This window comes from Parathielavia appendiculata (genome assembly GCF_033297405.1).
Source record: "Parathielavia appendiculata strain CBS 731.68 unplaced genomic scaffold N657scaffold_19, whole genome shotgun sequence".
Lineage (NCBI taxonomy): Eukaryota > Fungi > Ascomycota > Sordariomycetes > Sordariales > Chaetomiaceae > Parathielavia > Parathielavia appendiculata.
This window is the reverse complement of record NW_026944238.1, coordinates 56,184-68,662: the sequence shown is the minus strand read 5'-3', so window position 1 is coordinate 68,662 and position 12,479 is coordinate 56,184. Positions and strand designations below refer to the sequence as shown.

General features: G+C 56.1%; 5 protein-coding genes across 5 annotated transcripts; 2 read left to right on the top strand and 3 right to left on the bottom strand.

The window, feature by feature from the left end:
* Positions 1-2,667: 2,667 nt before the first annotated feature.
* On the bottom strand, positions 2,668-3,531 carry N657DRAFT_580447 (uncharacterized protein; the record flags this gene model as incomplete). The annotated part of the gene is made up of 3 exons (XM_062789460.1): positions 2,668-2,982; positions 3,038-3,348; positions 3,411-3,531. Coding segments are annotated over 3 exons (747 nt in total), but the record flags the coding sequence as incomplete, so codon positions are not given.
* Positions 3,532-5,855: 2,324 nt separating this feature from the next.
* On the bottom strand, positions 5,856-7,690 carry N657DRAFT_649404 (WD40 repeat-like protein). Its single transcript, XM_062793714.1, has 4 exons — positions 7,413-7,690; positions 7,232-7,358; positions 6,424-7,179; positions 5,856-6,374 (listed from the first exon to the last, which is right to left on the bottom strand). Exons 1-4 carry the CDS (start codon positions 7,539-7,541, stop codon positions 6,325-6,327), a joined length of 1,062 nt encoding a protein of 353 aa, XP_062643843.1. The 5' UTR covers positions 7,542-7,690; the 3' UTR covers positions 5,856-6,324.
* Positions 7,691-7,960: 270 nt separating this feature from the next.
* On the top strand, positions 7,961-8,717 carry N657DRAFT_658622 (TRAPP I complex; the record flags this gene model as incomplete). The annotated part of the gene is made up of 3 exons (XM_062794914.1): positions 7,961-7,995; positions 8,120-8,348; positions 8,406-8,717. The coding sequence occupies 3 exons, from the start codon at positions 7,961-7,963 to the stop codon at positions 8,715-8,717; spliced, it is 576 nt and encodes a 191-aa protein (XP_062643842.1).
* Positions 8,718-10,173: 1,456 nt separating this feature from the next.
* N657DRAFT_683887 (uncharacterized protein) lies at positions 10,174-10,983 on the top strand (the record flags this gene model as incomplete). The annotated part of the gene is made up of 1 exon (XM_062796618.1): positions 10,174-10,983. The coding sequence occupies one exon, from the start codon at positions 10,174-10,176 to the stop codon at positions 10,981-10,983; it is 810 nt and encodes a 269-aa protein (XP_062643841.1).
* Positions 10,984-11,554: 571 nt separating this feature from the next.
* N657DRAFT_636763 (uncharacterized protein) lies at positions 11,555-12,177 on the bottom strand (the record flags this gene model as incomplete). Its single annotated transcript, XM_062791456.1, has 3 exons — positions 11,555-11,875; positions 11,966-12,037; positions 12,145-12,177. 3 exons carry the CDS (start codon positions 12,175-12,177, stop codon positions 11,555-11,557), a joined length of 426 nt encoding a protein of 141 aa, XP_062643840.1.
* Positions 12,178-12,479: the final 302 nt, after the last annotated feature.

Here is a 12,479-nt window from a genome sequence, read left to right as displayed (position 1 = left end):
GTAGGCGAGATCGGGTTCCGCAGGGTCGGGACGTTTGTGCGACCCAACATCCCGGCAGGTTGCTCCCGTGAATGACGCTGGGATAACCGCGCGGCTCAAGACACGTTGTCAACCACGAGACGCCACGCCGGAGAAGCGGCAGCAGACCGAGGCTGATGCGCCGGACGGGTCGCCGGTAGAGACCATGGGCCAGTAATGCGCGCATCCAGCCCGGCGGCTCCGTTCCCTCCCGTCACACCACATCTTTGGTCGTCGAGGTTCCTAGACGAATGGTGGACCATGGTGCCATCAAGGTGTCGATATGCTACATGCAAACGTGTCTCAAAGAGGGAGTTGAGGGCACTCCTGTGGTAGCACGGTTGCAGGAGTTGCGTCATGGTGAATCGGACTGACCTTCGGTAAAAGGAATGAAAACCCCCAGCAGGATTCCTAAGAAACTTTCCCGCAAGTATTGATACTTCGACCGACAACCACAGCGACCGAACTTCCGACTTCCTCGCCAACACACAACACCCAAGAGATGATTTGCGTCTGCTTCAAGGAAAATGTAAGGTGGAAAGAAAGAGGAGAATGAGAGAGGCGGAATAAGCGGGACAATAGAGGAGGCGGGCGGCAAGTTGGGGAAGGAGGGATAGCGCAGGCACGAGGCAAGAGCGGAAAAAACGGAGCGAGTGACAAAGAGTTACATGCCTCTCGGTGTCTCACTTTTCGAGCAGCGCTGAAAATTGCGCCAGATACCGGGGGATTGGCGCTGCCATCCTGAGATGACCAGGTATCCTGGAAGTACAGTACAACGCATGACGAGGCGGCTTCCGCTGTTCGGCGAGGTGATGAACGGACCACCCAATTCCTAGCGCTGATGCTGCAAAGCAGCCGAAAAGTCTCAATCAGCTCAATTCACGCTAAAGGGCAAATTTCACCTGTGCTGAGTCTGTTTCTGGTCCACTGTAACCCTCCGTCCCACATGCAACTTGCTGCTTGGTGGGGAAAATTCCCACTTTTTCTACACTTGGTTGAGTCGTGTTCGGTCATCTCTGCAACCCATCCCACGATGTTGCGTTGCGGTTGCCGCTTCCCTTCTCAGCTCACGCTCGCATCTTCTGTGGCCAGACTGGGCGTGTCTCAGATATGCTGCCCCCATTTCCCCGCGTTCCTCTGACAGAGACCCCGACTTTCAATCCGGTTCAGCTACGGATACAAACACTCGGTACGGATCCGTATAATAACAAACGATAGCTGCCTGCTCCAACTCAGATGTGCTGTCGGGTGTGGATCAGTGGCGGGGTGTTTTTTCGTAAACGCCACAACTGATAATGACGGACATCGACAGTGGACGGTTGTACCGGTATCCTACCACAGTAATTAATAGCTAGTACGAATTACTAGTTTATACGATGACGCCGTCACCATCCCAGCGTAAGAGGAAGAAGACATCGCTGATACCTTACCATACCTTCTTTCACAATACAAACCGAGGCAACGCCTTCCAAACTGGATGCGGCAGCCACCTCCGCTGCGAGAAAATCCTTGTCTGCCAAGCTGCCCCTCACCTCGGCCCAATCATGCCCAACGCATGCTGCGCGGACTGAGTTTACGTTATCCCGTCAAGGCAGGTAAACCGAAGCGCCCCTTTTGCACATTCCCGTGTATTATTTCCACGGCCGTAACCGCGTTTGGTATAGGGCCACCCACCACCACCATCCCTTCGTCAGTCAAGGCGATGACGTTCATAGCGAGTCACTGCTCTTACAATGCATCAAGTCACTGCTCTTACGATGCAACGCAATACATAAATATCTCTACCCAGTCTTCGTGGTTTGTCGTCCAGCCTGTATTGTTTGGCAACCGAGCCTCCGGGTGCCAAGCCCGGAGTGGGGCACGATACCGGCTCCCGCCCCTCATTTACCAACGCCACATCGGAGCTTAGGCCCGGACCTTTCAATATGTACGAGAGTGATCCCAACTATAACCGACCCTCCAAATGCGATGCGATTCAGTCCCGAGCGACTTTACCAGGTCGCGGTTGGAATTCGTTTGATACATTGCGTTTTCTGTTTGCAAAAAGACTGGTGTTGTTGGCGGGAAAATTCGGTGAGTGTGGTTTGTGAGTGGCGCCATACACAAAGCGGTTACGGCCGTGCGAATAAAAGACAGGGGGATGTGCAAATAAAAGACTCGCCCCAAAACGGGTTGGCTAGGGCAGATCTCGCGTTCAGGCTGTTCAGAGCTCCTTCACGGATGACAAGCTGTGGCCGGTTTGTCAACCCACACAGCGTCACTTCTCGGTGACCCATCAGCTGAATGCACGGCGCATGCATTCTGATTTAACCCAAGATGACGGATTCAAGGGCGATCACACACATCGGCATGGCTGCCTGGGGGGTTTGAGCTCGAGGCCCGGTTCAACACCTTCGGTGCGGCCAATATGGCTGCCCGAGATGTTCGTGCAAGGACCGATACGGAACGGAGGAACCGTAACCGATATCACACAGGAGCTCGTACGCCATCTGCACTTGTTGACGCGCCTCCCAGAGACGTTCTGTTGAATTCGACACTCGATACACTCGCCATCTACTGCCCGACTTCCATATCTTGGTTGGTCTCAGCTAACTCTCATTCAACGGGTTCCTTTATCGGAACCCGTTGACGCCATTGCGACCCTGAGCTTCAAACCCACGAAGCTGAACTCACACTCCCAGCCGGATGCGAGCTACCCAAGTAAGACGCTGAGCTCACACTGGCAGCAGGATGCGAGCTCCCCACTGGAGGGACACCCCCTCTCGGCGGTGCGATCGACCTCGGCCGGGCATCTACCACGTAGCTGACACCGTCATCCGATGAATACGATGGTGGCCGAGGGACTGTTGTGCGGGAAATGCTGCTCTGTGTGCTCTCCGACGCGCTGGAGCTGGTAGGATTTGGCACCTGTTCGCCTTGCGCATGCTCGTTGCGTGCCCAGTACAGACGATTCGGATCAACCCTCTGAGATTCTTAGTCAGCAAAGCCCAGGGGCTTATCCACGGCGATGAATACGTACCACACTCTCGCGCCACATGCCGTAGGCCGGCGGGCCGGTTTTGGTTGCTTCGCTACCGATACCCGCCGCCTCCTCGTCCCGAGCCAGCACGACGGGAATGGGCTCTACCGGGATGGCGTAGCCGCCAGAGCCCGCCATCTCCGGAAGCTGGCCCTGCTGCACCATCTGGTCCCGTTTGCGCGCCTTGACCACTAGCATGAAGAGGCGGATGAGGCTATGACAGAAAAAGATAGTGACGAACATGATGATCAGGATCAGCAGGATTGTGAACTCGTTGCTGTTGATGTTTTTGGTGAGCGAGAGGGTGAGGTCTGCACTCGCGTCAGCTTACCGTTCTTGCATTCAGAGCCAAATCGCAAAGGGGTACACATACAGATTGCCAGGGTCAAGGCAAGAAACGTGCCCGAGACGAAACAGCGCAGTATCTGCGATCGGATCCGGCGCGATTTGACCCAGGGGAAGCAAAACAGGAAGTGTTTGGGCGGACGCCGTTCCCTGGTCCTGCTCGAGCGCTCGCCCTCCCTTCTCCGCCGCCTCTCCCGCCTCTTACTTCTGCTCTCGCGATCCCTCGAGCGATGACTGTCCGATCGGTGACTTCCCGACTGATGCCTCCCCGACCCCCGCGACCTGCCACTTCCACTCCCACTGCCGCTCCTTTCCCTCCGATCCCCCCTCCGCCGCCTCCTCCGCTCCCGATGATGCCCGCCCGACCTCGACGATCGCGACCCATGCCTCCCCTCCCGCACGACCACAGCCTCAGGCACCGCAACCCCTCCTTCTCCTCCCCCTACCCGCTCACCGCCGCTCAGGACTCCAGTCCCAGGCCTCGTAGGCGGCCCATTCGACCCCTGCGTCCACGACCTCTCCAGTTCAGGCAGATGCAGCCTCGTACTGGGCAAGTGAAGGTCCTCCGCCCCGATCTGATACAAATAGTCCGGCGACTTCGGACTCTGCAGCGGTGCGCCGTGGCCGTTGATGACGGTCCCCGGCGCGCCGCGGAGGCCCTCGCCCGAGTATGCGCTGCTGGTCGGCCGCGGGTATCCCAACGACGACAGATATCGCCCTTGCTGCTGCTGGGAACCGAAAAAGGCGGACGACCGGGCGGTGCTGAAGAAGGAGGGGATGGCTGGGCGGAAGCGGTGCAGGAAGCGGGCCGTCGGCGTGCCGCGGTTGCGCTCCGCCATCTCATGGGTCGCGGCCGTGGGTTGGGCTTCGAGGTCGTCGGGGAGGATGTCGGGATTGGGATCGGGATCGAGCTCGCTGCGCGGGGAGAGAGGGGCGCGGTCGTCGTAGGGGTCGACGGTCGCGGCGTCGTACTGGTTGGTTGCGGTGGTGGTGATTGTTGGGTGAGAGGTGCCGCCACCTGGGCGGGAGAACAAGTTGAACCGGTTCATTGTGGGGTTTGCGGGTGGGTATGTAAGTGTTTGCTTTCCATCAGCTGGTTCTGTCTGCCCGTATTATTTTGAGACGGCTGCTGGTATGTTATTTGTTGACGGCGCACTTTGCCGCTTGCTGCTTGCTCCCCGTGGGCCTCGTTTGCGCTTCGTTCCTAGGCCACTCTAAAGTGCCCCCTTATTCTGAAGTTGTTTCTGAGTCGACGTTGAATATGTGGAAGTATAGCATGGAGGTCGCGGCGAAGGCGAGGACGATCAAGGCGTGGGATTGAGCAGCTCCCTTCTTTTCGAGCCTTGAGAAAGTAGACAAAGGGTCGCGATGAAAAGAGTAAGCCAAAGGTCCGTGGTGGGTATCATTAACTCCTTATGCTCCGAAGTGGGATATCCCAACCAGCAAATAAAACCAGAAAGCCGCCGTCTGATAATTACCGGCTCACAGAGCCTTGTTGTATGCAGTGTCGGAGACAGAAGAAGGAAGAACGAGGATGGATGGACTATTCAGTTTGTTGCTCCCTGGATGCCGTCTCGTCTGAGGAAAGGGGATGGAAATTCGTTGGCTTCAATCGCCCGCCGAGGAAGCAAACGTGAATGACTCGCGGCCTAATGCAGGTTCACAAAGTTGTCAATAACCAGCAAGAGACAGAAAACCGGGTACAAAACAGTGAGCGAAAGATCGTGGAGAACGGCGGTCATCCATAGGCCGGCACACCACAGTGTTTTGTTTCGGTGTATGCGGGCAGTCGAGCCAGTGGGCGTGTTGACTGGCTACCAATGTCCCAGACTTGGGAGGGGAGCACGATCAGAGGTTCGGAAGGTGGAATCGTGACCGGCAAGCCGAGGCTAGGGCGAAGAGGTTGATTTGAGTTGACGGGACAAGGTCGAGCGTGAGACTTGGGATGCAGGGGCCCCTAAAGCCAACCTCGGAGGGAAAGCTACTCGTCGCTAACAGCAAGTGACGGAACGCACAGGCAACATGGGTGGAAGAGGAAGTCACGCATGGTGTCCGTCCCTTGCAGTTGGCAGAAGCCCCCTTGAGGTCTCGACTCAACAACCAAGTCCCGGATGCTTCGAAGCCGTATGTCCACTGCTCAAAGTTGCAGAGCTGCCAGAGAACATCATGGCCAATCTCCCTCTTGCCACTCTACGGCGATTTCACAACGAACAATACTGACCACAGTTTCAAGAAAGGCCACCCTGCTTTGGCTTGTCTCCAATCATCGAAGCCGAGCCAGAGCACTTCCATGCCAAACCTTCGTTTGTGATCGCAGCCCGAGTGACAGAAGTGCGCAACAGCGGCAAAACGATTGGATCACATCAAACCGTTTCATCCAGGGGTGGGGCCGGTTCGCTTGGAGGAACCCCCTGCTTCAGGTTTCAGAGCTCTGTGGCTTGCAACGACTATAATTCCACAAGCGGGAAAGAAGCCACAGTACAAAAGGCCTGACCTTTATTAGATGACGTGTCAGCGACGCCTAGACGGGTATCATCAGTCTTACAAGTGCGTGGCGGGAGGAAAGGCCATGCATGTTCGGCTGCTAGCCCATATCACTTCATCCGCCCCACGCCGTCGCACCTGCTTCGCGCTTTTCGCACATCGCCGTCAACCTTTGGGTATCTTGTCCGTACACTGTCTTCTGCCTTCCTAGCCGCGCCGATCCCTGATGCTTTGGCGCCTCGAAGGGCAGCCTAGTCTCGGTCGCCCTGTAACAACCCCGCTTCGGCTGCCACATGCCCATTTAAGAAAATGCCACTCTTGGGCCGGGGTGCGAGGTTGACTGCCGTAGTCTGCAGTCTGCGGCTTCGCATTCGTGACTCCCGCTTGCAGAAGCGACCCCTTATCGTCTGTAAGACTTCGGCGGGGAGTCTTTGCATAAGTGCGGCAGAGTCACCGGCTCACTTCAGTTCGCCTAGCAGCATGGTCCGGTCAGATGACGCGGAAAGAACTGCTCATTGTTAGCACAGTTACAAATTTCCGGAAACCAGGTTACAAACTGATATGAGCATCTCCAGGCGCAAACTCGGCACTGTTTACCGTTCCCTTGTGCCCAGGTAATTTGTAGTGCAGCTTCCCGGAGTCGCTGGCCCAGATGACAACAGTGCCGTCACCTGCGCCAACAGCGATCTTCTTGCCGTCCGAGTCCCAGCTCCCGGTGATGAGATTCTTCTCTAACCCAAGCGGCGCCCCGTCAAAGGTCCTGATGTGTCGCTCGGCCGGGGCGAAGGGCCTAATGTCCCAGGTTCTTGCCGTCGAATCCATCGCATACGAGAGCAGCTGCTGTCCGTCTGGCGATACCCGCAATGACGTTATCGTGTCGGTATGGCCCAGCATCGAGTGGACGACGGCCTTCTTACGGATGTCCCACACTTTGATGTCGTTGTCGATGCCGCCTGAGTAAATCTCGTTGCCCGCCTCCGAGATGGCAACCGCAGTGATGGGAAACTCCGTCTCAATGTAGTCAGCGGCGTGCTTCGTCCTGGGGTCCCAGATGCCGATCGTCCCGTCGTCGCTCCCGCTGATTAGCAGCTCCTCGCCGCGTTTGCTGATGTCCATTGAATTGATGATTTCCTCGTGACCGACGTAACGCCGTATCCTCTCCCCTGACGTGAGGTCCCAGCTCGCGAGGTGCATGTCGGCAGAGGCGGAGAAGAGAATGTCGGAATCGCGGGACCATTGGAGGTCGAGGATCGCACCGCGGTGCCCATTCAGGACGCCGTAGTTCTCACAGTCGCCGTATGTCCTCCAGAGCACTGCCATCCGTTAGCTATCCGCACGATGACCTGCAGGTACCTTCAAGCGCACTTATTGTCCTGTCCATCGAGCCGGACGCTATGAGGTTTCCTGTTGGGTCGAACTTGGCTGTGAAGATCTCCCCCGTGTGCCCCGACAGCTCCATCAAGGGAGCTTGCAACGCGCTGGTCCTGGGCGCCTGTGAACTTCTGTCAGCAAACATGCTCAGTCGCACCCAAAAAGCAAAACATACCGCCTGAATGAGCGCGCCATTGCCAGATGCGCCGGGGCGAGTGAGGGCGCGACTCGTACCCACGTTCTGCCGCTTCACTACAAGCTGTCCCTCGCTTAGGTCGTCGGAGGCTGGTCTCTTTTCTGACATGGTGGAGTATGGAGTTGGACTTCTGGTTGGAAGACTGAAGCTGTATGACGAGACTGGTGTTGTCGGGACTCGATCAGGCAGCTTGTTGCTCGCAGCTTGGAAACAGCAACTTGGGCCGCCACTTTGACAACTGGATTTTTGATGGCCCGCGCTCCGTTCCAGGAGCCAGGGACCCGCGTGAGCCGCGGCAAGATCAGTGGGGCAGGTCCCCCACATGAGCACCGTGGTCAGGAAGCTGCAGGGGCCCTGATCGTGGCCATCGACACTGAACTCCATTCTCGCTGCATCGCCCGCCGATCTAACTCTACCGTCTTTCGCAGTCAGGTGCGCCTTATATTTTCCCGGTGCTTCGTTCAGTTCTTTGAGCATACTTCCTTATCTAGAGGCTCGTGACGGATACGCGATTCGATTCAGCCAGAATGGCGTCAAGTAAGGCATCCCGCCTAGGGGAAGAGTACGCCCACAACCATCCCGCTGCCCGCCCCCCGATCGAGAATCATGGCTGACCTTACTGCTTTTTTGTAGAGTCTGGAAGTGAGAACCCATACCTCTCAGCCGTTGTTTAAGTGCGCTAACAGCCGGAGGACGCGGATGGACAAGGTCAACGCCGAGCTCGTCGTCCTCACATACGGCACCATCGTCGCGCAGCTTTGCAAAGACTTCGACAGCGACTATGTCGAGGTCAACAAGCAGTTGGATAAGATGGGCTACAACATTGGTATGCGGTTGATTGAGGATTACCTGGCCAAGTCAAACACGGTCCGGCGGTGTTCCAGTTTCAGGGAGACAGCAGAGATGATTGCTAAGGTAAATCGAATCGACCCAGCGGAGTCGAGGGAGATAATAACGATGGACGGGCGGCAGGTTGGCTTCAAAATATTTCTCAACATTACACCGGCAATCACAAATTGGACGAGCGACGGCAAGCAGTTTTCGCTCGTGTTCGACGAGAACCCCTTCGCCGACTTTGTCGAGCTGCCCGACGACGGCCGGGCCCAAGACGAGCTGTGGTACTCCAACATCATGTGCGGCGTACTGAGGGGAGCTCTGGAGATGGTTCAAATGCAGGTCGAAGCTCACTTTGTCAGCGACGTGCTGAGAGGGAACGACACGACCGAAATGCGCATCAGCCTGATACGGTACATCGACGACGAACTGCCGCCAGAAGACGACTAGGGGCTGGACGAGGATTGATTAGGCCAAGCGCCTTGGTCAGCTGGCTCGATGAAATCCACCATCCCACGTAGACGTAGGCATCAGTCGCAAGGGATTCTCCATAGTTACCCCAACGCGCGACATGCCGGGACTTGACGGCCAGGCTGGGGTGGCACTTCGTTCGCAGCTTCGACGGCGAGATTTGAAGCAGCCTTCCGCCCGATGCAGCGATGTACATACATATTCACCAAGGCGTCGTTTTCGGCACTTGTCGGAATATGGACTCGCTCGAGAGTGGTCAAACAAGGCCGAGCTCCTCGGAGCCGAGCCAGGCATCACAATCTCGGTGCCACCAGATGTACTCATACAGTTGAAGTAATATACCCACGATGCCGACACACGCCCAACCCCCCTGTTCATCCGACTGCACGATGACTTGCGCATCAACCAACAATGCCCCCGTTGGTCAGGGCGATGCATGTTGTGTCGCCGGGACTGCTCCTCATTTCTGTCAAGGTTCGCAGCCGCCGGGGCACTGCAAGCTCGAGCAACTGGGAACAGATTGGTCTTTGGGAAGCCTGGTACTCTTACGCCTCAATTTAAGGATGGTGGTCAACCCGCTGTATAAGGATGTTGGTTGAGATTGACGCTTCTTGTTGAGGTTTGTGGTCCGAAGCCCCGACAGGCAATCGTGAAACAACACAATATGCTGAACGCGCTCTGTCCAGCATTCATCAGCGTTCTAGATGGCCTCCACGCTTTCCCGGGCCATATTATCCCCGGAGGTTGAAGACACAGCCCGGGCAGCCGCAATCCGGCGACGTTGGCCACTCGCCGCGGCACGCTGCGCCTCACTCCTCAGCCCACGAGATCTGCAGAATCAAAGGCCAACACCCCGTTGCAGCATTTGCATTGCCATGCTCCTTAGGCCCAACCACACGTCACTCGATCCTGCGCTCTTTGCCACGCGACATATCTGCCTCGTCACATTGCGCAGCTTTGTGCCCAACACATATCATGAAGCCCTTCCTCCAGGGCCCCGGCCGCCACCCGACCACCCATCGGCTCTCGTCTCAAACTCGGTGTCACACCCATTTGGACCGGAGTTCAAAACCGTCATCTAGGCCTTGACCACCCCGTTTCACTTGTTGTCCTCAGCAATATCGTCGGTCTCTTGACTCTCGACGGCCGGCTATACGAGCTGGCGCCCTGCATAAGGCACGCACCAAATATGCAATCATTACATCAACCTTTGGCCTCAGGCCTGTGCCCACACGGGTCAATCAGAACGCTGTCAGAAAGAGCAATAAGAGTAGCAGTGGCTGCGGGACTGGGAAGCAGTCTCGCTGTTGTTTACTCTCTTCAGCTCCACGATCTCTCGACTCACATCTCGACGCATGCCGGACTGTCGCAGCCATCGCAACTGCCATCATCAGAATTCTTACTTCCGGCCTCCCAGGAACCACACGAGAACAAAATGGGTAACCTCTTCTCCAGACACAAGTATAGATCCGAAAAGAGCCGGTCCTCCTCCCAGAGCGAGAAGCTCAATCCTTACCTGTTCCAGCACCGACCACCAAATTCGAAGTCAACTTGCTATCCTCATCCACCAGGCCCCAATCACCGCGCGTATCACCATCATCAAAGCAAAATTGACCCCCGCAATGAGCTCTACCAGCTGCCGCAATCCGCATCTCGCAGGGTGACCAACAACTTGAACCCCAGCAGCCGCCCAGTAACCGCGGTCTCCCTCGCTTCTTCAAGCACCCTCAGACCCAGCAGTAGCAACGGCAGCTACCCGCAGAGAGGCAAAAAGGCGACCCCCTCCTCCTCCAAAGCCTCCAAGGCCAGAGTCGCCCCCGAATCAAAATACCTACTCGAAGTCCACTGCACAGACTGCGACAGCCGCCCTCTCCGCTGCGCTAACCCGGGCTGCAAAGGCTGCAAGGACTGCCGCGTCTCCTGCGCCTCCGCAGAGAATCTCAACGAGCAGTCCAATTCCGCCTATAATTTCAGGAACCCAAGCTACGACCGCGACGTCAAGCTGTGGAAGCTGCACGTCGACTTTTGCAGCTTGAAAGCGAATTTTGCGGACCGCGGTGATGGGACTCGGGAGAGGGACGTGACGTGGGCTGTTCTGACAGAGTTTGTTGGCGCCCAAGAATACGGGGCTGCGGAGGGGAAGGCGAAGTTATTTGGTTTTTCGGAGCTGGTCCGTCTGGAGGCAAGATTGCGATCAGAAATCGAAGAGTTAGGACCTAACAATACGGTGGGTGGTAAGCGGTAACTAGTAGCGGGTATCTGCGGTCACCCTGCGCTTGTCGGTTCGTGTATTGCTGTTCGCAGTAAGTCAGAGACATTCCTGGCTGGAGTCTTGCAGTTGTGTATGATAGAGACGGGGGTTGTATCATGTTGCCTTTTCGCAACGGCCGTCAGGTTACGGTTTGGGACTGAGGCCAAACGTTGTACATCATACATTCCGGCACGGGAAGTCAGGCCTGGAAAAGACACCGACTTAGGCGCGGTTGGATTTGGAATGGAAATGCACCCGATATTGTACCTGTAGCCTCATGATTCGGATTATGGATCTTGGCCATGATAGATGTGGTTTACATCATGCTGGTTACTGCAGGGTCCGGAATGTGATACCTGCTAACGCACTCTGACACGGCGACTAGCTATGATCATAATTTAACAGTAAGATATCCTCTTCTTCCACTTCCCCTCCATGTTTCCCGCTCTATACCGGCCTGGTGATCATAGCCACAGGCTGAGGTACCTTAGTCACTGCATGAGTTGACCTTAGCTAGGGGTACGACTAGATATAGGTATATTAGTGCGACGCTCGGGGAGCAAAATTATTGAAAGCCGCGAGTCACCGAAAAGGCGTGTTCAGGCCAGTCGTCAAGCTTTTCATACATCAACTGGGGCGGCTTTCTGTCCGTTTCATCGTCTGATTCGTCTGTACTACGTCCCATCCTTCGCCTCATTTGGCCGACAAAGCGCTTCGGCCGTTCCTTTGCGCTCTTCCACATTTGGCGCCGTCCGGGCTTGCGGAGAAACGAGATAGCGTACCCGGCAACGCAGTATGTGGTGCCCGGAACCAGGAGGAGGGTGACGACGAAGGAGACTTTCTGGTTCGCGTCGTCCCAGCTGAAGAGGTCGAGGGCGTATAATGCCTGGGAGGCATGCATTAGAGCCCATTCCGAAGAGAGGCTCAGGCATGGACTCATCGCGACGAAACTGAGCGGAAGGTAGAAGATGGTTACCATCGTAAAAACGAGAAAGTAGTTGTTCAGCTGCTTCGACTTTGTTTCGTTGACAGCAGTGGCCGTGAAGAGCTGCCGAGGTTCTGATTAGCAACTTTAGGCCGGCCCAGGGAAGAGAAAGAGGAAGAGGAAGGAAGTCAAAGTGAAAGAAGATGAAGGCATAGCGGCTCCTTACTTACCCCTTCCCTTCGACTCTTGACCTCCTCTTGCATCTTGGCAATACCCTCTAGCAAACTGTCGACCAGTTTCTGCTGGTGGGATATGACGGCCTCCCAATTCTGTCTGACGGGTTTTTCACCCGGCTCACGAGGGCGCGGTTTTCCTGTATAGTAAGTTGTTGAAGGTCCGGCACGCCCTAGGGCACAGCGGTGTAGGAATAACAACAATTCTGTCTGAGACCTTGATTGCTGCCCGTTGTGCCTCGGGTGAATCGGGTTTTTAGAAAGGAGGCCCGTGGGTTACGCTCTTTCTCTTTGGGTGAAAAGCGATTCCCCTCGAGACGCTGGACAAGTGT

Bases quoted from the DNA above. Each gene is read 5' to 3' on its own strand.
- N657DRAFT_649404 (XM_062793714.1), bottom strand. From the start codon at position 7,541: ATGTCAGAAAAGAGACCAGCCTCCGACGACCTAAGCGAGGGACAGCTT. The intron at 7,359-7,412 runs GTATGTTTTGCT...AGAAGTTCACAG, and splicing joins ATGGCGCGCTCATTCAGGCG to GCGCCCAGGACCAGCGCGTT. The intron at 7,180-7,231 runs GTGCGCTTGAAG...AACGGATGGCAG, and splicing joins CTCGATGGACAGGACAATAA to TGCTCTGGAGGACATACGGC.